Source organism: Quercus lobata, chromosome 4 (genome assembly GCF_001633185.2).
Source record: "Quercus lobata isolate SW786 chromosome 4, ValleyOak3.0 Primary Assembly, whole genome shotgun sequence".
NCBI classification, from domain to species: Eukaryota; Viridiplantae; Streptophyta; class Magnoliopsida; order Fagales; family Fagaceae; genus Quercus; species Quercus lobata.
The window spans coordinates 84,554,018-84,575,431 of record NC_044907.1 but is presented as its reverse complement, the minus strand read 5'-3'; the positions used below and the strand labels follow the sequence as shown (position 1 = coordinate 84,575,431).

General features: G+C 39.2%; 1 protein-coding gene across 1 annotated transcript; it reads left to right on the top strand.

The window, feature by feature from the left end:
- The first annotated feature begins 7,941 nt into the window (after positions 1–7,941).
- On the top strand, positions 7,942–14,967 carry LOC115986005. The gene is made up of 2 exons (XM_031108876.1): positions 7,942–9,495; positions 14,784–14,967. The coding sequence occupies exon 1, from the start codon at positions 7,942–7,944 to the stop codon at positions 9,427–9,429; it is 1,488 nt and encodes a 495-aa protein (XP_030964736.1). The 3' UTR covers positions 9,430–9,495; positions 14,784–14,967.
- The last annotated feature ends 6,447 nt before the right edge of the window (positions 14,968–21,414 follow it).

The window sequence follows — 21,414 nt, the reverse complement described above, 5'->3', positions numbered from 1 at the left end:
CTCCTCATGAAACCCAACCCTATTTGTTTTTCCAAACAAAAATTATTTGAAGAAGGATGAGAGAAAGATTTGGCAATGATAGAATTTTTATTTGGTAATTTTCAAATAGGATTTAAGAATCAGAGACTCTTGTATAAAGCTTCATGTATGGAGTTAGAAACTCCTCATGAAACCCAATCTTATTTGTTTTCCCAAACAAAAATTCAAATTTGAGAATGAGGGAGAAAGAGATTTAGAGTAGAAAGGAACTGATGTGAAATCCCATATACGAACCTATGCTGCGTATTTCTTCTCTGCTTAATGTAGCTCTCTCTGTCTGTGCCTCTCTTTTTTGTCTTCTCTCTATGTTTTTCTCTATGTCTTTGCCCCATGTGTGTGCACTTGCTCTCTCTCTTTTTCTTTTTTCTTTATTTATTTTATTTATTTTTTATTTTTGTGTGCGCGTGCCTCTCTCTATTTATAGTGAGATTCCAAAGAAGCTGTTCCCTTATTTTTCTCTCAACTGATCAGATCATGGAGTAGTTGCGTCAGTTTTTCTCTTCACAACTCCTAATTTCATGTTGAGCCGTGGCCTACTATTCAGCTTTTTGCTCTTTTTATTTGTTTCGTTGCTTTTTAAACTCCCTCTTTTTGGTTTGTGACATCCCCACTTTTCCACTTTTCAGGTCCACTTTCATGAAACCTTGCTCCTTACTTTATGGTGTTGCCACTTCCCATTTACTTTTCAGTTTTTTTTTTTTGATTAGTTTCTATCTTTTGCTTTTGTACTAGGCAGCAGGCTATGAACGTGGCTCATATTATTATTATTATTATTATTATTATTATTACATATATATATATATATATATATATATTTATATATATTGTAGTATTGACTAGGTGCCGATCATATATGACCACATTTTTTTTTAGAGATGCTACGTGTATAATTTTTTTACAACAAATCACAAGTGGTTAGTTGTTATTGGTTCAAATTTCAAACTAATGCTAAGATTACTTTTTTGCCTCAACAATAACAACTAGTAACAACTTACCACTTAGAATTTGTTGTAAAAATATTATAGAAATGTTGTAGACATATCATTTTTTTTTTTAACCTATGCCATTATTTAATCCTAGCTGCCGTGTAGGTGCAACAATTTTTTATAAAGTAATTTTTTAGCTTCAACAGGCACATTTAAGAATAACCATAATTACTAGTAAGTAATCGACTGTATACATTTATAGCATTACATTAAAGACTAATAATTTGAAATTTTTATATAAATATTTTCTAGGATTACATGCTTGTAGATATAATTGATATAAAAAATTAAAGAATAATTTAAAGGACATATAATGAGAAATTGGATTGCATTTAATTATCTAAAGTCAATTAGATTGAATATTCTCTTCACTTCTACTTGAATCTAATACTAGCTTGTAACCAATGCATACACATGGATGTATTTAAAATAATAAAGATAATTGGATTTATATTTAAATTCCTACCTAAGCTTAATCCTGTTGGTGATCATTTTTTGATTTGTGAGGATGTAGTTCGGTAGAGTATGCAAATTATTAATTCTTGATGACTTATGAAAATGTTCATTCTTGATAGTTTTGTTTTAGAAAAAAAAAAAAATTGTTACTTAACTTAATTTTGTTATTGTGATGCAATAAATGAATTTTAGCTTTACATATTTCAAATAATATATGAATAACCAATTTTTAAGATCATGATTAAATTTCACCTTAAAATTTTTGTTTGAACTAATCATAATTTTTTAAAGACAAAGTTTGACTACAACTTCCTTTTAAAAAAAATTAATATTACTACATATTTTGGAAATTGTAATCCAATTATGCCAAATTAATATCATAATACAACTATTGCAAAAATGACTTTAATTGGTGGTGTAAGGACACGATTCGTAACGAACCATAACAGTGTTGGGTTCGCACGTAAAAGGCCCAAACAATATCATTTGTAGAGCGTGGGTTTGGAAGGTTAGGCCTTAGTCACCTGGTGGTGGGTTTTTCGTGGTGGTCATGCGTGGTTAAGTTTTCTTCACCCCTGGAACCTTTCTCCTGGAGGTGGGCTAGGAGGCTCTAGTTTTTGGCTATTTTTCCCAGCCTCCTCCCTAGGTCACTCATTTTCCCTTTTATACTGGCCTGTGTTCGCTATCCTTCGTCCACGTATAGGGTCAAACTTTCCAAGACTGATACTTGTCCCATCAACCCATACTCAAAGTCGTTGGGGGTGGTTGTAACAGCCAAAGAATGCGGCTCTGTCAGGTGCAGAGTATTGAATGGCAGTAAGGGCAGCTTTCCCCGGATATTTTAGATTTTCTTTCAAACTTAGTCCTATACCGTTTTTGCCCCTCTCTTCGGTGGGACTTTGGGTTTACCGAGGACTGAGCGGTCCTCGGCGGTACCTTAAGGCTATCCTTATGCTTTACATTATTGGGCTCGGGCCACAGCCTTCTTCGGCTTGGACTTCTGGACTCCCTACGAGTAAACGGGCCTAGTCCATAAACTATTGGGCCCCACAATAGCCCCTCAAAACCCTGCTGTCCGACCTTTGAGTTGGAAAGGTGGGTTTTGGTAATATCGAACCGTTATTATGGCTCATTTAATTTAGCCCTTTATTGATGCTGGCGGTTGTCCACCTGCCCAGAAAATATATCGGTTTACAAGGTGTTCCCCTTAATTTACTCATGACACGCTCCTGCCGTTTGGTTATCCAAGACGCGCTTTTAATGACTTCCCTTTACGAGATTCATTTACATTCAACGGTTCGTCTGATGAGGTGAGGAAGTGGAACGGACACATCTTTGTTTTCAGATTCCTTTGGAAACTTGAACGAATTTAATGCCTTCCGTTTTGCCCTTCCTATAAGAAGACAAGCAGGTGGCTATCGCTTTCGTATAGAGACCCTTTTATCTTTCTGAGATCTGAAACCCTTGGCCTCCCTTAGCGTTTACTTAACCCCATAGTTATACGCCAAATCATAACACGTTCGCCATAACGAGTGATGAAGGAACCATACCCCTCCTTAAAGCATCATGTTCCAATAAAACTCGAAATGGCTCGGTCAGGAGAAGGATGGCGGAGGCTTAAGATTTGTCTCACCTTCCTTTCAGCCAAAATCCGAAGCAGGGACTCGTCACGTCAAACTTTCGGCGTGATTGAGTCGAGAACACCCATTATCAGTACCAACCGCTCTCTTATGAGCATACCTAATATGGGCCCAGTGTGTTAGGAGTCAGGACCGAGGCAGGGACTAAGTGCCCCTGCTTCTTCCTCTCTTCGTTCACTGGCGCCTCCTTTTGCCTCTCTTTCTTAGTCTTCCCAGCACCAGATCCATCCTGGTGCTTTTCCTTCTCCCTCTTTTGCTCATTTTTCTTTCTTTTCATCTCTTCCCTCTTCTTCTCCTCCTTCTTTTCATTCATCTCCTCCATCTTCTTCATTCATCTCCTCCATCTTCTTTTGAGGAAGGTCCTTCTCTCGATATGGGCGCTACTGAGGCAGAGTTAGGAAAGATTTCGGAGACGAATTTAAAAAGAGATCTGACTGTTTACCCAATGTATTACTTTTTTTTATGATTTTGGCAATCTATATTTTGTATAGGCTTGTTTAAGCCCCTCTTTGTACGTTGTAATACATCTTTATATTAATAAAAATTGGTATCACTTTACTTCACATACTCTATCTCTATATTTCCGGAATGATAAAGCAATGAATAGACCTACAATCTTGTGAATGAAAAGATTTTTTTTTTAAACTGTGGCCGACATCTAGGAACAAAGTCCCAGTTAATAGAAAGATCTCGCTCTGCGCTTAAAAAAACAATCCGGCTTAATAATATTGAATCAAACAAGAGATACTTAGGGCTGAAACTCCCATTAGGCAGGAAAAGAAAGGACATTATGATGGGTCTACTGAATCGGTCTGGCACCATATCGCCAACCTTAGAGTACAATACTTGGGGCTATTATGTATTGATAAGCGCTGTTCAGCATAGTAATATAGCATTTGAATCGATGACACTTAGGGCCAAAATGCTTGCTAAGAAAAAGATATCACCATAACCTTAATAGAGTTGTTTGGCACAACAATGCCGACCTGTAAAAAAAACGATACTTACCCCAAAATTGGCCGAGATGGTAGCTCAATGCCCGATGCAGTGTAGGAAGTAACCATCCGAAGACATATCACCCGTAAAATGAACAGCCCCCTAGGCTACTTAATAGTGACGCGTTTCAACATTTTCTTAACACTCCTATTGGCATTAACCTCTTACAGTTTTTGAACCGAGGACTGAGTAACTTAGAATTGTTATTAAGTAGCCAACCTTACAAAAACTCAATCTTCTTCTCATCCAAGAAATTGGCTGCCCAGGTAGTTGGTTTTCCCATAGGCTTGAGTCCGAGGACTATGCAATGCCTTGGTGTCCAAAACCTAGTTTTCCTCATTCAGGTAGTTGGTTTTCCTATAGGCTTGAGTCCGAGGACCATGCAATGTCTTGGTTCTGTCCAAAACCTAGTTTTCCTCATCCAAGTAGTTGGTTTCCCCATAGGCTTGAGTCCGAGGACCATGCAATGCCTTGATTCTGTCCAAAACATAGTTTTCCTCATCCAGGTAGTTGGTTTCCCCATAGGCTTGAGTCCGAGGACCATGCAATGCCTTGGTTCTGTCCAAAACCTAGTTTTCCTCATCCAGTAGTTGGTTTCCCCAATAGGCTTGAGTCCAGGACTATGGTAATGCCTTGGTTCTGTCCAAAACCTAGTTTTCCTCATCCAAGTAGTTGGTTTTCCCATAGGCTTGAGTCCGAGGACTATGCAATGCCTTGGTTCTGTCCAAAACCTAGTTTTCCTCATCTAGGTAGTTGGTTTTCCCCATAGCTTGAGTCCGAGCCATGCAATGCCTTGGTTCTGTCCAAAACAGTTTTTGCCTTGGTTCTGTCCAAAACCTAGTTTTCCTCATCCAGGTAGTTGGTTTTCCCATAGGCTTGAGTTCGAGGACTATGCAATGTCTTGGTTCTGTCCAAAACCTAGTTTTCCTCATCCAAGTAGTGGTTTCCCCATAGGCTTGAGTCCGAGGACCATGCAATGCCTTGGTTCTGTCCAAAACATAGTTTTCCTCATCCAGGTAGTTGGTTTCCCCATAGGCTTGAGTCCGAGGACCATGCAATGCCTTGGTTCTGTCCAAAACCTAGTTTTCCTCATCCAGGTAGTTGGTTTCCCCATAGGCTTGAGTCCGAGGACCATGCAATGCCTTGGTTCTATCCAAAACCTAGTTTTCCACATCCAGTAGTTGGTTTTCCCATAGGCTTGAGTCCGTGCAATGCCTTGGTTCTGTCCAAAACCTAGTTTTCCTCATCCAGGTAGTTGGTTTCCCATAGGCTTGAGTCCAGGACCATGAATGCCAGGAACCTAGTTTTCCTCCTCATCCAGGTAGTTGGTTTCCCCATAGGCTTGAGTCCGAGGACCATGCAATGCCTTGGTTCTGTCCAAAACCTAGTTTTCCTCATCCAGGTAGTTGGTTTCCCCATAGGCTTGAGTCCGAGGACCATGCAATGCCTTGGTTCTGTCCAAAACCTAGTTTTCCTCATCCAGATAGTTGGTTTTCCCATAGGCTTGGGTCCGAGGACCATGCAATGCCTTGGTTCTGTCCAAAACCTAGTTTTCCTCATCCAGGTAGTTGGTTTTCCCATAGGCTTGAGTCCGAGGACTATGCAATGCCTTGGTTCTGTCCAAAACCTAGTTTTCCTTTATCGCTGGACCTTGGCTTTAGGGGAGTTAGCTCCTCGGCCAAGCCCCTAGAATTATCCGCGCGATTAACACTACCAAGCGTAGCCCCTAGTCAAGAAGCATAGCCCCTAGCGGAACTTTACTCTAAAACTCTATAGCCAGTTGTCAGAAATGACAAGGGAACTCTCTCGACCCACCGCCTATGCCAACATACAAGCCTTCCCCACAGACGGCGCCAATTGTAAGGACACGATTCGTAATGAACCGTAACAGTGTTGGGTTCGCACGTAAAAAGGCTCAAACAATATCATTTGTAGAGTGTGGGTTTGGAAGGCTAGGCCTTAGTCACCTGGTGGTGGGTTTTTCGTGGTGGTCATGCGTGGTTAAGTTTTCTTCACCCCTGGAACCTTTCTCCTGGAGGTGGGCTGGGAAGCTCTGGTTTTTGGCTATTTTTCCCAGCCTCCTCCCTAGGTCACTCATTTTCCCTTTTATACTGGCCTGTGTTTGCTGTCCTTCGTCCACGTGTAGGGTCAAACTTTCCAAGACTGATACTTGTCCCATCAACCCATACTCAAAGTCGTTGGGGGTGGTTGTAAAAGCCAAAGAATGCGGCTCTGTCAGGTGCAGAGCATTGAATGGCAGTAAGGGCAGCTTTCCCCGGATATTTTAGATTTTCTTTCAAACTTAGTCCTATACCGTTTTTGCCCCTCTCTTCGGTGGGACTTTGGGTTTGCCGAGGACTGAGCGGTCCTCGGCAGTACCTTAAGGCTATCCTTATGCTTTACATTATTGGGCTCGGGCCACAGCCCTCTTCGGCTTGGACCTCTGGACTCTCTACGAGTAAACGGACCTGGTCCATAAACTATTGGGCCCCACAGGTGGCATGAATGGAACAGTTAATTTGAATTATTAAATTCAATCCCACTACGGTATAAAAGTAACAAGGTGCACCTATTGACTAAGGAAATAATGGCATAGAGGTTATTCTCTCTAATATTATTATTACCGGATTCATCTACCACTTTTAACTCCTACAAAATACAAATTCAAATATGATTCAAATTTGAAATCTACCTGACCAATTGCACTTTACATATACATAATAGAAATCACTTCTCAATTATGAATGAAAGTTCCAAAACAAATCCATCCATGATGACCATGAAACATTTCAATGAATTTATTGTCCACAACGTAAATAAGCATTACCTACTTATCATTTGGTGTTCAAGTAATAACCTAGGAATATTTTTAATCATACAGTACAACAAAAAAGGCATCGAATGAGGTAAATAACATAATGAAATAGATAAATAATATAAAAAGGAAGCACTAAAAAGGAATACAATACTTAATAAAGCGTATCATATTATAGAATTTTCTCATGTGACTACACGACAGATTCTCAACTTATCATCTCAACTTGCTGAAATTCCATTGTATTTAAATATCAGAATTGGTTGGGATTCTGTACTTATCACCACAATTCATAGATTGGCTAAGTAGACTAACAAATGTAATTTAAACCAAAAAAAAAACCCTTATAGAAAGCCTGGTTTTTTTACTTGATCAAGAATAAATTTCATCTAAATATCAGAAGACTAGTTAGTATCAAAGAGCAATTGATATTAAATCAATGAAGTAAATGATGCTCCTTTTATGTTTTCTTTTGCCCTTTCTTATTGTAATATTGAATCAATGAAGCAATATTACGTACTTTTCGGCTGGAAGGAATCTGTGGATTCATATGAATAGTAAAATAAACTTTTGGAATTAGGTCTTACGGTTTTTAATAATGAATCGATTGCATAAGCCTTGTTCACAATTTTTAATCATGAATCGATTACATATTTCACAGTCTTTATGAGATTTTTTTTATGATTTGTATAGTACACGTGAGACACTACACTTGTATACACACAGTGATATGTGCATGCTTTTAAGCATAAAGTATGCGCGCACTCACTAAGATGTGGCCAACAATATCTTCTAATTAGAGCTGTTAACTTGTGAATATCCTTTTTTTTTTCTCTCCGTACTCTCGTATAGTACTATCTCCCCTCTCACCGTCCCCTGCATCACTCCCCTGCCCCACCTCCTCCCCATTTCCCCCCTCTCCGCCTCTTCTTAACGGCTAAAGTTTATAGATTTGACCAATCGTAGCTTTACTCCTTTTTACCCATCTGTCCCTTTCTTTTCTTTGCTCATGGAGGTCTCAAACCTTGCCGCTCGCACCGAAACACTATCCTGTGAAAACCTCAGATTAGAGCTCCCTCCAAACCAAGACCCATCCTTGGCACCAAATCTGGTACTCCTAGCTAAACTCATCTCGTCGAAACCCACCAGTCTCAACTATGTCAGAGAAGTTGCACTCAAGGCTTGGAGACCAGTCTATCCCATGGAGGTAAGGCGGCTTGATAAAAACATATTCATGTTCTCCTTTCAACATGAAGTTGACGCGCACAAAGTTTTCCAAGGAAGACCGTGGTCATGTCGAGGTGGACACCTTGTGCTAAAAAAATGGAGCCCGGATGTCACTTGGCAAGAAGTAGATTTTACATCCTCTGCTTTCTGGGTTCAAGTTCATGGACTCCCAACTCTATGGAAAACGGAAGACAACCTGAAAAGGATTGGTGCCAACATTGGAAGAGTATTAGACGTGGATTTAATTGGCGAGTCAAGCGGCGTCTGGAAGAGGTTCTTGCGTGTCCAGGTTGAGCTCCCAGTTGATAAACCCCTCCTCCCTGGTTTCTTCCTCCCTCGTCCAAACAAAACCGATTCCTGGATTGGGCTGAAATATGAGAAATTAGCAAACTTATGCTATAAATGTGGAATAATCGGTCATGAAGAAGAAGCTTGCTCAGGTAATCTCTTCCAATTTAGCAACCCCAATGGTACACGTTTCAAAGCTGCTGGGCCATGGCTAAGGCCTGGGAATGATGACACGCCGCTAGACACCACTGCCAATAGCAGGCAAAACACTACCCCACCACCATCTACCCCGACCGAAGAAGCTGCAACCACCAGCCCAGAAACGCCACTGACACCTACCTCAACGACTACGGACAGCAACCCAACAACTGTCCTTCACCCTGACATGGGACCACAAACCATGTGCGAGCTTGTACCTCAACACCTCCAAAATACGTGGCAATCAGCGAGGTGCACAGGTGCCCCTGAAACAGTGCCCAACTGTACGAAAGGGAATTTTTTCAAATCAGCTGAGCTGGATCCTTCACAAGGTACATCTAACCCTCTAAAACTCCCTCAATCTGAGCCTTGCAACCAAATGGGCCTAACCCATAACACCCCACACCCCGAAACTTTGAACCTCATTCGTTTAACCCCTGTCCAGATTAGTCTAAAGCCCATTCACAACTCAGAAATATCAACCCCGCCCCTCAATAGTCCTAAGCCCGATATTTCAGCCCAACCCAATGTCCCTTCTACACCCAACCAGCCCCACTTTTCCTCCTCTGACGAAATAAACACCTCTACCATTCCCCATTATATCACATCCACAACATCTGAACCCCTAAAGACTCAAATTCCTTCTCCCCCACCAACACACAATCCTCTGAAAAGAAAGGTTTCTGACGAGGAACTAGGGCTTTTTGCGAAGAAATTCAGGAAAGCAATCTCAGGACCTGAACCTATCTTCTTTGACCCTGGCACAGTCACTCTCATCCCATAATCTGGACTTGAACAATTCTTTCTCAAGGAGAAACAGGGAGCTGCGAATGATGTCTTTACCCAGAAGGTACCCTCACATCTCTACTCACATCCCATTAACCCCACTGTTTTTGAATCCTTTTCTTCTTCTAATGTGGCCGAGGAGGCGGGCCTTATCATGCCCCCACCTTCCCCATGAAAATCCTAGGTTGGAACTGTCAAGGCATCTGCAACGCCTCGACAGTTCGAGCCTTAAAGGCTCAAATAAAAGGGTCCAAGCCCGATTTAATTTTCCTGTCTGAAACCAAAGCTCTTAATAAAAGAATGGAGGTTGTGAAACACTCTATTAAATTTGATCATATGTTAGTATTGGAAGCAAAAGGATTTGCAGGTGGTCTCTGCATCATGTGGAAAGAGGGGTTATCTATCAGAGATGTTGAATTCAATAAAAACCTCATGGCTGTCATGGTTTCCGATTCTGTTTGTGATTGGCTATTCGTGGGCTTTTATGGGCCCCCCTATTTCTCCAAAAAGAGAAAGGCCTGGGAAAACCTCACAGCTTTACTCGAATCTCACCAAGGTCCCTGGATTTGCATTGGCGACTTTAATCTTGTCCTCAACGACGATGAAACCGTGGGGTCTAAAAAGGGCAGCGCCTCTTCTTCCAACTTTCTCAAGGATTTAATGTTTGAATTCGGAGCCATTGATCTTGGTTACTCTGGCAGCAAATTCACCTGGGCAAAGGGAAAGTGGGGCAATGCCACAGTCCAAAGAAGGTTGGATAGGGGCATCGCAAACATCTCCTGGAGACTAGCCCATCCAAGAGCTTCCATCACCCACCTCGGAGCCATCAACTCCGACCACACCCCTATCCTCCTTGATACCAACCCCCAATCCAGCTTTGCTCATCGGCCGTTTCGGTTCAAAGCTGCATGGCTTAGAGACAACCGGTGCATCCCTGTCATAGAAAATGCTTGGGAGAACAATGTCAAGGGTTCAGATTTCACGAAGCTATACAAAAAGCAAGCATCCACTAGAGATGCTATGCGGAAATGGAACAAAGAAGTGTTCGGTAAGTGTCAAGACAGGATCAATGCCCTGCTGCAAAAGATTAAGGAAACCCAGGCCAGGCCTCAGTCTGAAGAAAATGCTTACCTTGAATCCTCCTTACAATCCGAACTCTCAGAATGGCTTTTAAGAAGCGAAACCCTCTGGCGCCAAAAATCCAGAGAATTGTGGTTAAAGCTAGGTGACAAAAACACAAAGTTTTTCCACCTTTCCACCATCATTAGACGGAAACGAAATAGCATTGACGCTATCAAAGATGAATTTGGCTCTTGGGTATCTGATTCAAGCTCCATCAGGGGTTTTTTCCTTGAGCACTTCAAAAGTATTTTCAAGTCTGAAGAAGTAAGCTTCCCTCCACACCTTGAACACCTGATCCTCCCGAGCATCACTGAGGATGAAAATATGGAGCTTAGTCGTATTCCAACTCCTGAGGAAATCAAAGCTGTCCTCTTCAACATGCAAGACCTGAAAGCCCCAGGGCCTGACGGTTTTCCTGTCATCTTCTATAAGCATCTTTGGCCAACAGTTGGGAACGACGTCATCAATGCCGTTACCTCTTTCTTCCACCTGGGGTCTATGTCCAAAGAGGTAAATTGTTCCTTAATTGTTCTCATCCCCAAAATTTCTAACCCCTCTACTACTCATCATTTCAGACCAATAAGTCTCTGCAACGTCGTCTACAAAATCATCTCCAAACTACTGGTGGCCAAAATCAGACCAATCCTTGACAAAATCATTTCTCCAGCCCAATCAGCCTTCATCCCCAATAGATGGATTGCAAAGAACCAGGTCATTGTCCAGGAGATGCTCCACAGTTTCAAATCCCGAAAAACTAAGCCGGGTCTCATGGCGATCAAATTAGACCTCCAAAAGGCTTATGATAGGGTAAATTGGAGTTTTATTCAAGCTGTCCTACTCCATCTGGGTTTTAATCAAACTGTCACAAGCTGGATCATTTCTTGCATCTCCTCTGTCTCATTTGAGGTTCTTGTCAATGGGGGTAAAACGGAATGCTTCAAGCCTAGCAGAGGTCTTAGACAAGGGGACCCGCTCTCATCATATCTATTCATTTTGGGGCAAGAAATCCTCTCCAGAATGCTGGACTCTGAACTTCGGAAAAAAAATCTCTGTGGCATTAAAACCAGCATAAGCGGACCAACTATCACTCATGTGATGTATGTGGATGACATAATTCTATTTTCCAAAGCCTCTAGAAAAGATGCAACTACCATATCAAGGATTCTTGAAAAATATTGCTCTTGGTCAGGCCAGCTGGTAAATAGGAACAAGTCAGGAATCTACTTCTCTAAGTTTACACAAAATGCCACTCGCAGAAGCATCAAAAGCATCCTCCAAGTCAAGACCCTAAAAAATGATGCGGTGTATCTTGGAGCTCCTTTTCTTTTGTCAAGAGCCCCCACAAGAGATTTTGTTTATCTCCAGCATAAGCTTGAAGCTAGACTTTCTGGCTGGAGAACTAAATGCCTTTCGTGGGCTGGGAGAAGAACCCTCATCAATAATATCGTCCAAACCATCCCCATCTATACCATGTCAACCTTCAGCATTCCGAACAAAGTTTGTGACAAATTGGACTCCCTCACAAGAAGATTCTGGTGGAAGCCAAAAAACCAAGAAGGAAATTTCCTTGCCTTAAAAGCATGGGATAAACTTTGCCACCCAAGGAATAAGGGTGGGCTTGGTTTCAAGAAAGCTAAAGATACCAACATTGCCCTCCTTGCAAAACTGGCTTGGATGATCGCCTCTAATAGAAATAGTCTCTGCATGAACATACTTAGAGCCAAATACAAAATCAGCATGGCTTGGCTCCAATCTGACCCCCCAAAAGCCGCATCCCCTATTTGGAGAGCAATTGAAGACGCCAAAAAAGTGATTGTAAAAGGGGCTTGTTACACAATCGGAGATGGTACCTCAATCAACGTCTGGATTGACCCTTGGGTACCATGGATTCAGGGGTTCATTCCCACTCCGAAAGAGGGCGTTTTAACCCAACCATCCTTCAAGGTGTCACAGCTCTTTGACCCTGACCTTCACAGTTGGAAGACCAATCTGATTAGGGAGTTGTTTGATCCTTCCTCAGCCCAAGCTATTTTGTCTCTACCGATCCCTTTCAGGCCCAGCCAAAACAAATTACTTTGGGTGCCAAATTCTAAAGGATGTTTCACTGTAAAGTCAGCTTACCAAACTGCCCATGACCTCTCCTCTCCCCAGCCACCCTCTGAGAACCATTGGAAGCTTATTTGGAGGCTTAACTTACCAGAAAGAACCAAAATGCTCCTTTGGAGGATCGCTGCAAACGTCCTCCCAACTAGGGATAATCTTTCTAAACGTATGAACATTAGGGAGACCTGCTGCACCATATGCAAACAAGAAGAGGAATCTCCATGCCATCTTTTCCTTAATTGTCCTGTCGCAAAAGTCTTATGGTTCACAGCTTGTTGGGGGTTCAAAGCTAATGAATATAGCATCATCAATCCAGTGGATATTGTCAAGCTTGTTATTGACCCACCAAAAGCTGTCTGCCAAGTCTGGGATAAATGGCTCATCTCCCTCAATATGGCTTTGACATTGGAGGAAATTTGGAATCTCAGGAATCTAGCCCTACATCACGGCAGCCCCATTGATTTGTTGTCTTCCATCCGGTCTATTCGCATAAAGTTTAACGAGCTCTCACTAGCTCTCGCTATCCCAGCTCTTGGTCATACCCATACTCACCAATCTTCGTGGTCTCCTCCTCCCCCCGACTGGATTAAAATTAATGCAGATGCGGCACTATCCACCACTCATGCTTCCCTCGCTGTGGTTGCTAGGGACCACCTTGGTGTTCCCATCAAAATCTGGGCTAGAATCATTAAGGTAACCTCCCCTCTTGTGGCTGAATCTGAGGCGTTACTCTGGGCGACGCAGTTGGCTGCGAAGGAAGGTTGGAACCAGGTGATTTTTGAGGGAGATGCAAAGGCGTGTTTTGATGCTGTCAACTCACCTAACCTCTCCCCACCGTGGGGCATCAAAACTACTACTGATAACATCCTCTCCGTTCGGTCTTCTTTTATGTTTTCTGCATTTAATTGGGTCAGACGTTCCTGTAATTGTCTTGCCCATCATGTTGCAAAATTTTCTTTATGCTCTTTATCTTCTTTGTTTTTCAATAAGGATAATCTTCCCCCTGCCTTTGTGGCTCTCTGTAAGGAAGATTACCCCTTTTGTTCTTCTTTCCTTTCTTAATGAAATTGCAGCTTATCAAAAAAAAAAAAAAAAAAGCATAAAGTATGCCAATCTTGCTTGAAAGTTGACTGTTGTACAAAAACAGAAATAAGCTATTGATATCTCCAACCGCTACTACTAATATTAAGAGAAGCATAACATGAACCACCTTGCGGTGGTTTGTAGGTGTGGACGTCAATGGAATTTTCCTTTGACTTGATTTTAATTTTTTTTAAATATTATATATATATATATATATATATAAATAATTTAAAAAAAAATTATACTTGGTCTCGATAAAAATTAAAATTGGTCACAAAAGCCAATAGACATCTCATTCCTTTTGACTCAGCACTATGTGGTCAAGTGTATCCTTGTGATTTGTGTACTAATGCGTATTTGTTTTTTACTTTTTGTAAACTTCAAAACATATTTATTGATTATTTAGCATTTTTTTTTTTTAATGCAAATGTCTTAAGTTGCTTGACTTTGGTTATTTGTTGTTTGAGACTTAAGGTTAGAAGTTTGGCTCTTTTTATTTCCTTGACAACGTTAATTAGTTTTTTAGTTCAATAATATTTTGACATATAATTGGATGATAAATATGACTTATATTTGATTGGTAAATCATGGAAAATCTAGCTACAATATTAGATTTATTTCAAAAGAAAAATGCAAATAATTCAAAAACAACTATTATGTGACTTTTCTTTTATTGATTTGTCAAATGAATTTACTTAGAATGATGGCACAACTATCATAAATTTTACTAGATAAGCCTTACAAATTGATGTGTCAGTCGTTGAGACACAACAAATAAGTATTTAAGACATTTATTTATTATATTGTTGATGTAACATCAAGCACATTCATTGCCATATAAATTTGTAAATGAAAAGTACTACGTCTGCAATATTTTAACAACACTTTTATAACAAATCATATGTGATAATTACTTTCTGAATATTTTCTATAATTAGTAGCATTTTTATCATTTTTCTAGTCAATAATTTATTAATACGAATTAAAAAAAAAGTTATACTTTGTCCACCTAAGGTAACCTCCTGGTTCTGTCTCTGGGTGTAGACGTTATAAGAAGCTAAAATGGCATCCATATTATTGGGAATTTCAAAAATGGTGGCGGTCCTTGTGGGTGTGTTTCTTGTGATTCTTGCTTACCCATCTTGTGAACCCCAATTCATGTTTCCCTTTGTGGCCATCTCATGGCTGCTCCGAGATTTCCGGATTCTGGTAGTATCGATAGAGGCTTCTCAGCTTGGTGGTGTGTCAATGTCTATGTACAAGAAGAAGGTTTGGTATGGAATTTTATTTCATGATTTAGTGTGGTAGTGCTTATTATTCTATTTCATTCTGTTTGTTTCTTTGTAAAGTTTTACATTTGAAAACATTTTCAAATGTATGGTGTGACACAAAATTTTTAAACACAAGCGATTAAAATTGGAGGCACCTGTCACTGGACTAGCAACCCAACCACCAAATGGGGGGAGAACCAATATGTATTTTTATAAAATATTTTATGATCAACGAATAAATACAGTAAGATACTAAAAATATTTTTGAATAAAACGTTTTACAATGAAACAAATATAACGTTAGTTGTAAATATTAGATGTGGCAAATCATTATTGGAGGGTGTAAAAATAAGATTATACACCTGTCCGAATTTAATTTATTCTCGAAGAGAATATGTGAAATAAGAGAGAAAAAAGAAAAGAAAAAGAAAGGTCCCGGCTTGAATTTATTATCCAGTATCTCCCGACAATGACAAAGGAGCTGACTAAAAATGACCCGAAAAGGATTCCTAGTCTATATACATTAAAACATGCACACACGTTAAAATATGTTGAGAAGTGTTGGTTAGTGACTTAGTGGTTTTACATTAAAAATATATATAGAGAAAAAAAAAAAAAGTCTCCACACTGCCTATATAAGAAAAGTAACCCCAATTTCTCTCACTGATCAACTCTCTTTCATTTCTTTTTGGTAAAATATGGGGCTAATAAGATTAATCAAAAGCAGTTGGAGCCCGAATTAAACGGGTACAAGGAACAACATTACAATCAAAAGAGAGAACCTCCATAACAACAAAAGGAGGAAGTACCTCTACATTTGCGTCAGTCTAAATTACTAGAGATCAACAATCAATCATGAGTTCAACTTTGAAAGACCAAACAGGTATTATCTCCTTAGATTACTGCAAGATTAATGTGCAAAAAACAATTTCAAATCTTGTTTTCAAGCTAAGGAACTATCTGCTAAATCTTCCTCGGCAGTCTCTGATAAGAAGAAACGCTCAAAGGATGAGTCCATGAGGAAAATCATGGACTTAATTTGCTGGGGTCCTAGCACTTTCAAGTTTTAAATTGCTTGGTGAAATCAGTAGTGTGTGACTGTGTAATTACCGATTATGTATGAAAAATGTTTACTTTTATTTCAATGCACTTAAAAAAGAATTACTTCCAATTCATATTTTTTAGGCTTAGTCTGTTTTTGGTCGGCAATTCTTTTATGAAATTGTGTACTTCTATTTCAATGCACTTAAGAGATGATTCTCCACGAGGACACAATTGGACAATGAGTTTATTACCAAATCTCAGAAGACAAAGTATTTACATTTTGTTCATGCACGGATGGTGCATCAAATATGAATTTTGAAATCTACTAGCGATGTATAATCTGATAAATAACACCTCATCATCCAAAGTCCTCTATCGTCGCAAGGGGGCGTCTAAAATCGGTGGATTCGGTTTGGCTGTAAATGAGTTGAGTACATAAATGATAAAACCCATTTACCGGATCTCATGGGCCTGAATTGGCCATTTTTGGTAGTATAGCCTTGTCAATTCTAGAGGCCAAAATGGTGGGCTTGGGTTAAGACCTTGAGAGCCCAATTTTAAATCAGCCTTTCATTTGATTTTGCCAAGCACATATGGGTTTGCGGGCTTGGGTTGTTGGAAAGATTGAGCTTGTGAGCGTTTTTTTTTTTTTTTTAATTTGTTACTTAAAAATGCAATTACAGGGATCAAGAAGAACATTATGCCACCAAAGACTAGGGACGTTAGTGGGGGTTGGTGGTTGGGTGGCAGACCATGAGAGATGTGTTGGATACCAAATAATATTATCAAAAAAACTATCAATTCAAACATACATAAGAACACAAATATTATGTGAAAAACCATTTCTCTTTGAAGGAAAAAATCATGGGACAAATTTCGAATAATTTCACTATTATTAAATCAATTACAATAATTTTTATGTATGTCTCACGGCTAAAGAAAAAAATCTCTCTTATTTTTCTTTCCTCTCACACACACAAATTTTCTTTCTCAAAGACAGCAATCATATCTCTTTTCTTTTTTCACTATGCGGCACCCTATTTCTTTTTCTTTTCACTGTGCGGCACATACAAAAACCACATATACACAATATATTGCTTTATATATAATGCACCTACCACCACTTGAGACTCTTAGTATAATGAGGAATAAGGGTTTTACTCATGCAAGGCTACTTCACCTAATGGCATTTCCACTTACTTGTGGGCTGGACTACCATTAGGCGCTGTGCACCTAACAATCTCCCCCTCCAGCCCATCGAAAGGAGGAGATCTTCATTCTATCTCTTCAATTCAATTTTGTGTCAATCAAGCCAACACAAGGCTTGACCTTCTTCATCATCTTCACCAATACTGAGAACACCTCATCAATGTCAATCCCTTTCATTCTCAAATAATTAATCTCATCTTGGATTTCTTTAATCCAATCCCTTGGCTCCCCCTTGTTAGAAGCCCAATTATTCTTAAAGCTAACAGTATGATGTTTTCTAGTAGTTCTCTTCTTATGAGGTTCAACAATCTCTAGTGAAGGATATTGCTCCCCCTGCTTAAGACCTCTAAGATCTTTCACTTCACCTTCATCCCATGTAGCCTTAGCATCTTCATATTCTTCATCACCTACCACTTCCTCTTCTGAAGTACTATTAGGCAATGAGAATTTTACCCTCTTGGTTTTAACACCATTAATCCCAACACCCATCTTTGGAGTTTTCTCAAAATTTTTAATCTCATTGAACTTCTTCCTACAAGTCTTCACATGAGTCTTGTACAAACCGCAACATGCATGTCCTCTTGCAACAACTAATGGTCCCTTCGTAAGTTTCCATCTTCCATTACTAAGGTAGTTACAATAATTCACTCGATCCATAGCCAATGTAGAAAACACATTCATCATTAAATCTAGAACATGTCGCACATCCTTCAACATCATAGTGCTGCAAACATTGGTTTTAATGCATACATCACCAATTCCCACAATTTTTGAGTAACTAGAATTACCTATCTTTATTGTATCAAAGTCTCTTGCTTTGTACGTGGTAAACAACCCCTTCGTAGGAATAATATGGTGGGGGGTTGCAGAATCAACAACCCACTCAACATCATTATTAGTAACATGCTCACACTTTTGCTCTTCAATAAAGAGCACCATAACATCCTCATCAATCACAGCAGTTGTAGTATTTTTCTCACTATCATTATTTTTCATATTTTCCTTTATTTTGTTCCTTATTCCAATGCCAACAATCTCTTCTTAAGTGACCATTTTTCCCACAATGGAAGCATTCTTTAGTTTCCTTAAATTGAGATCTATCTCTTGATTGTGACCTATCATTGAATTTACGATCATTAGGTCCTCTGCTTCTACCTCTACTCTTGTTCTCTGTAACAAAAGCTTGATCTTGTGCCTTGTCTATATTTGCATCTCTCATGCGAACTTCTTCACTTAAAATCAAATCTCAAATATTATCATATTTAAGTTTGCTTTTCCCTGCAGAATTGCTCACTGTCATTCTCATGGCTTCCTAACTATTTGGTAAAAAAGCCAAAAGTATTAATGCACGAACCTCATCATCAAATTCAATTCCCAATGTGGATAATTGATTCGTAATTGTATTGAACTCATTCAAATGCTACGCTATAGAAGTGCCTTCTGCCTTCTTTAGATTAAATAACTTCTTCATCAGATACACCTTATTGTTAGTCAATGGCTTTTCATACATGCTAGACAAAGCCTTCATCAAATTCACTGTGGTCTTTTCTTTCACAACATTGTGCGCAACTAATCTTGACAGAGTTAATCAAATAACTCCCAATACTTGTCTATCAAGAAGGTTCCATTCTTCATCCTTCATAGTTTCAGGTTTCGTCCCCAAAAGAGGCAGATGCAATTTCTTCCCATAGAGGTAATCTTCAATTTGCATCCTGCAATACACAAAGTCTGTTCCATCAAATTTCTCAATTCCTAAACCCTTGCCTTCTTCTCTGACCATCACTTCCACTCTAACCTTAGCTTTGATACCATTTGTTGGGTCCCAAATCATATTATCAAAAAAATTATCAATTCAAAATAGCAATCACACACAAGAACAAAAATATTACATGGAAAACCCTTTCTCTTTGAAGGAAAAACCACAGAACAAATTCCGAATAATTTCACTACTATTAAATCAATTACAATAACTTTTGTGTATGTCTCACGGCTAAAGAAAAAAAAAATTCTCTTATTTTTCTTTGCTCTCATACACACAAATTTTCTTTCTCAAAGATGGCAATCCTATCTCTTTTCTTTTTTCACTACGTGGCACCCTATTTCTCTTTATTTTCACTGTGCGGCACATACAAAAACCACATATACACCATGTATTGCTTTATATATAATGCACCTACCACCACCTGACGCTCCTAGTATAATGAGGAATGGGAGTTTTACTCATGCAAGCCTACTTCACCTATTTCCACTTGCAATAGAAGTCTAAAGTGGGCTGGACTACCATTAGGTGTCATGCACCTAACAAGATGGAAGTTCAATTGATAAGTTTTGAGTGATATAGAAAATGGTTTACGAAAAATGAAAGCCTGAACCAATTTCCACAATAAATGCCTTTATTTTATGGCCAATCGAAAATTGTTTTTTTGATTGACCATTATTTTCCATTGCCCCAAACACCATAAATGCAAAAAGTATTTTTTGAAAATCAATTTCTGTCAAACCAAACACAAATTTATATTGAAAATTTTCCATGAAGTCCAAAGAGGCATCCCTTCTCCACCCCTTTGTCCTTTTTTCCATGGAAGGAAACTATCAAGTGCCATATCTCAAGGGCCATCTGATTGGGATCTGATCTTAGCCTCAAGATCACAGAATTACAGTAGCAGTCACTGCACATTAATTGGCTAGCTAGTCGTATATTGAATAAACAGCCTCATATAGAGGGTCATATTTAAAACACTATGACATCCAAAACTATGATTTGCAGGTGTTGTCAAACTTTTTTGGACCATCGAGACCAAAGCAACCAAAGGAAACCATCTAACCACAACAAAACCCACATCCCAGATTGGCAGCTACTAATGAAATCTGATGGAGCTTGCCACACACATGCTAGAAGAGTAAGTGTTTGCCTTTGAAGCTAAATCTAGAATAGGAAACAAAATCTTTGATGGATGCTTCAGCACCCAAAGCAGAGACCAACCACAAAGCTAAAGCTCATTGCCATTAAAACAACAGAGGTGAAGGCTAAGGAGTTAGGATACCATAAAATTGCCATACTAATTAACAGCAAGGATATTGAGCAGATATGGTCACAAGTCACAACACAGGGATCCTCCATGGAGATGCAGGGACCTTCTTGTAGACCTTAGACAACTCCACTGCCCCTGGCTCCAATTCTCCATAGAAGCAGTTCCCAACTAAATTATCAAGTCATTGACAGAGCCAAACTAGCAATAAGATTCCCTCTGCAACACTTTTGGCCTAGAACTAACGATATGTAGTATGCATTTGGGATGAGCTGAATTTTTCAGCTTATCTCCACTTTCAGCTTATTTTTGTTATTATTGAGTGTCACTGCACTTTTTGATACTATTCATGGGTTCCATTGCACTTTTTGATACTATTTATAAGTTCCACTGTACTATTTAGCTTATTTTTTAACATTTTTTCTATACTTTCAGCAAAAAGTTTTCAGTTTCAACTAAATAAGTTGTTCCAAATAGACACGTAATAGGAATGTTAGGGCTGCTTTCTTTTATTAGTCAATCTGCATTGGATTTTGTCATCTCCCTAACTTGGTGGAAAAAAAAAAAAAAAAAACAAACAAACAAACAAACAAACCTACAACACAGTTTCTATTTATTCAAACTTGCCAATAAGCCATAAATGTTGCCAATTTTACAGAGACATTATTCCAAAAAAGATGAAAAGGAACATAAGACAATAAAAACAAATGGAACAAGATATGGAATGACTTTGCTAGTAACAAAGTCTACCATTTTATTCTAGTTATTTGCAAGACAGTAATGAAAAGACTTTGATAGTTACATGTTGATGAAATAGCAATGAACTGGGCAACAAATAGATGAGCAACGCATGAAAAGATGACAATTACTCCCAAGCCCAAGATGAACACAATAGAATTTCAAGATGTCATCTACAAGAGACTTGTCTGGCTTTTGTCCAACATCACTTCAATTCTCTGGTACAGCTGAGTAATAGAGTCAGGAACCTGTTACAAGGTGCAGTGCCAAAATTTTTACAATTTGTTTTTAAAAACTGCAAAAATGAAAAGGAACTGTGAAAAAGTTAAGAAAGACAAACCTTAAATATGCATAAATTCTGAGTTCCGTTCACATGGCCGCCTA

What these genes read in the sequence shown, in the direction of transcription:
- LOC115986005 (XM_031108876.1), top strand. Translation starts at nt 7,942, where the DNA reads ATGGAGGTCTCAAACCTTGCCGCTCGCACCGAAACACTATCCTGTGAA.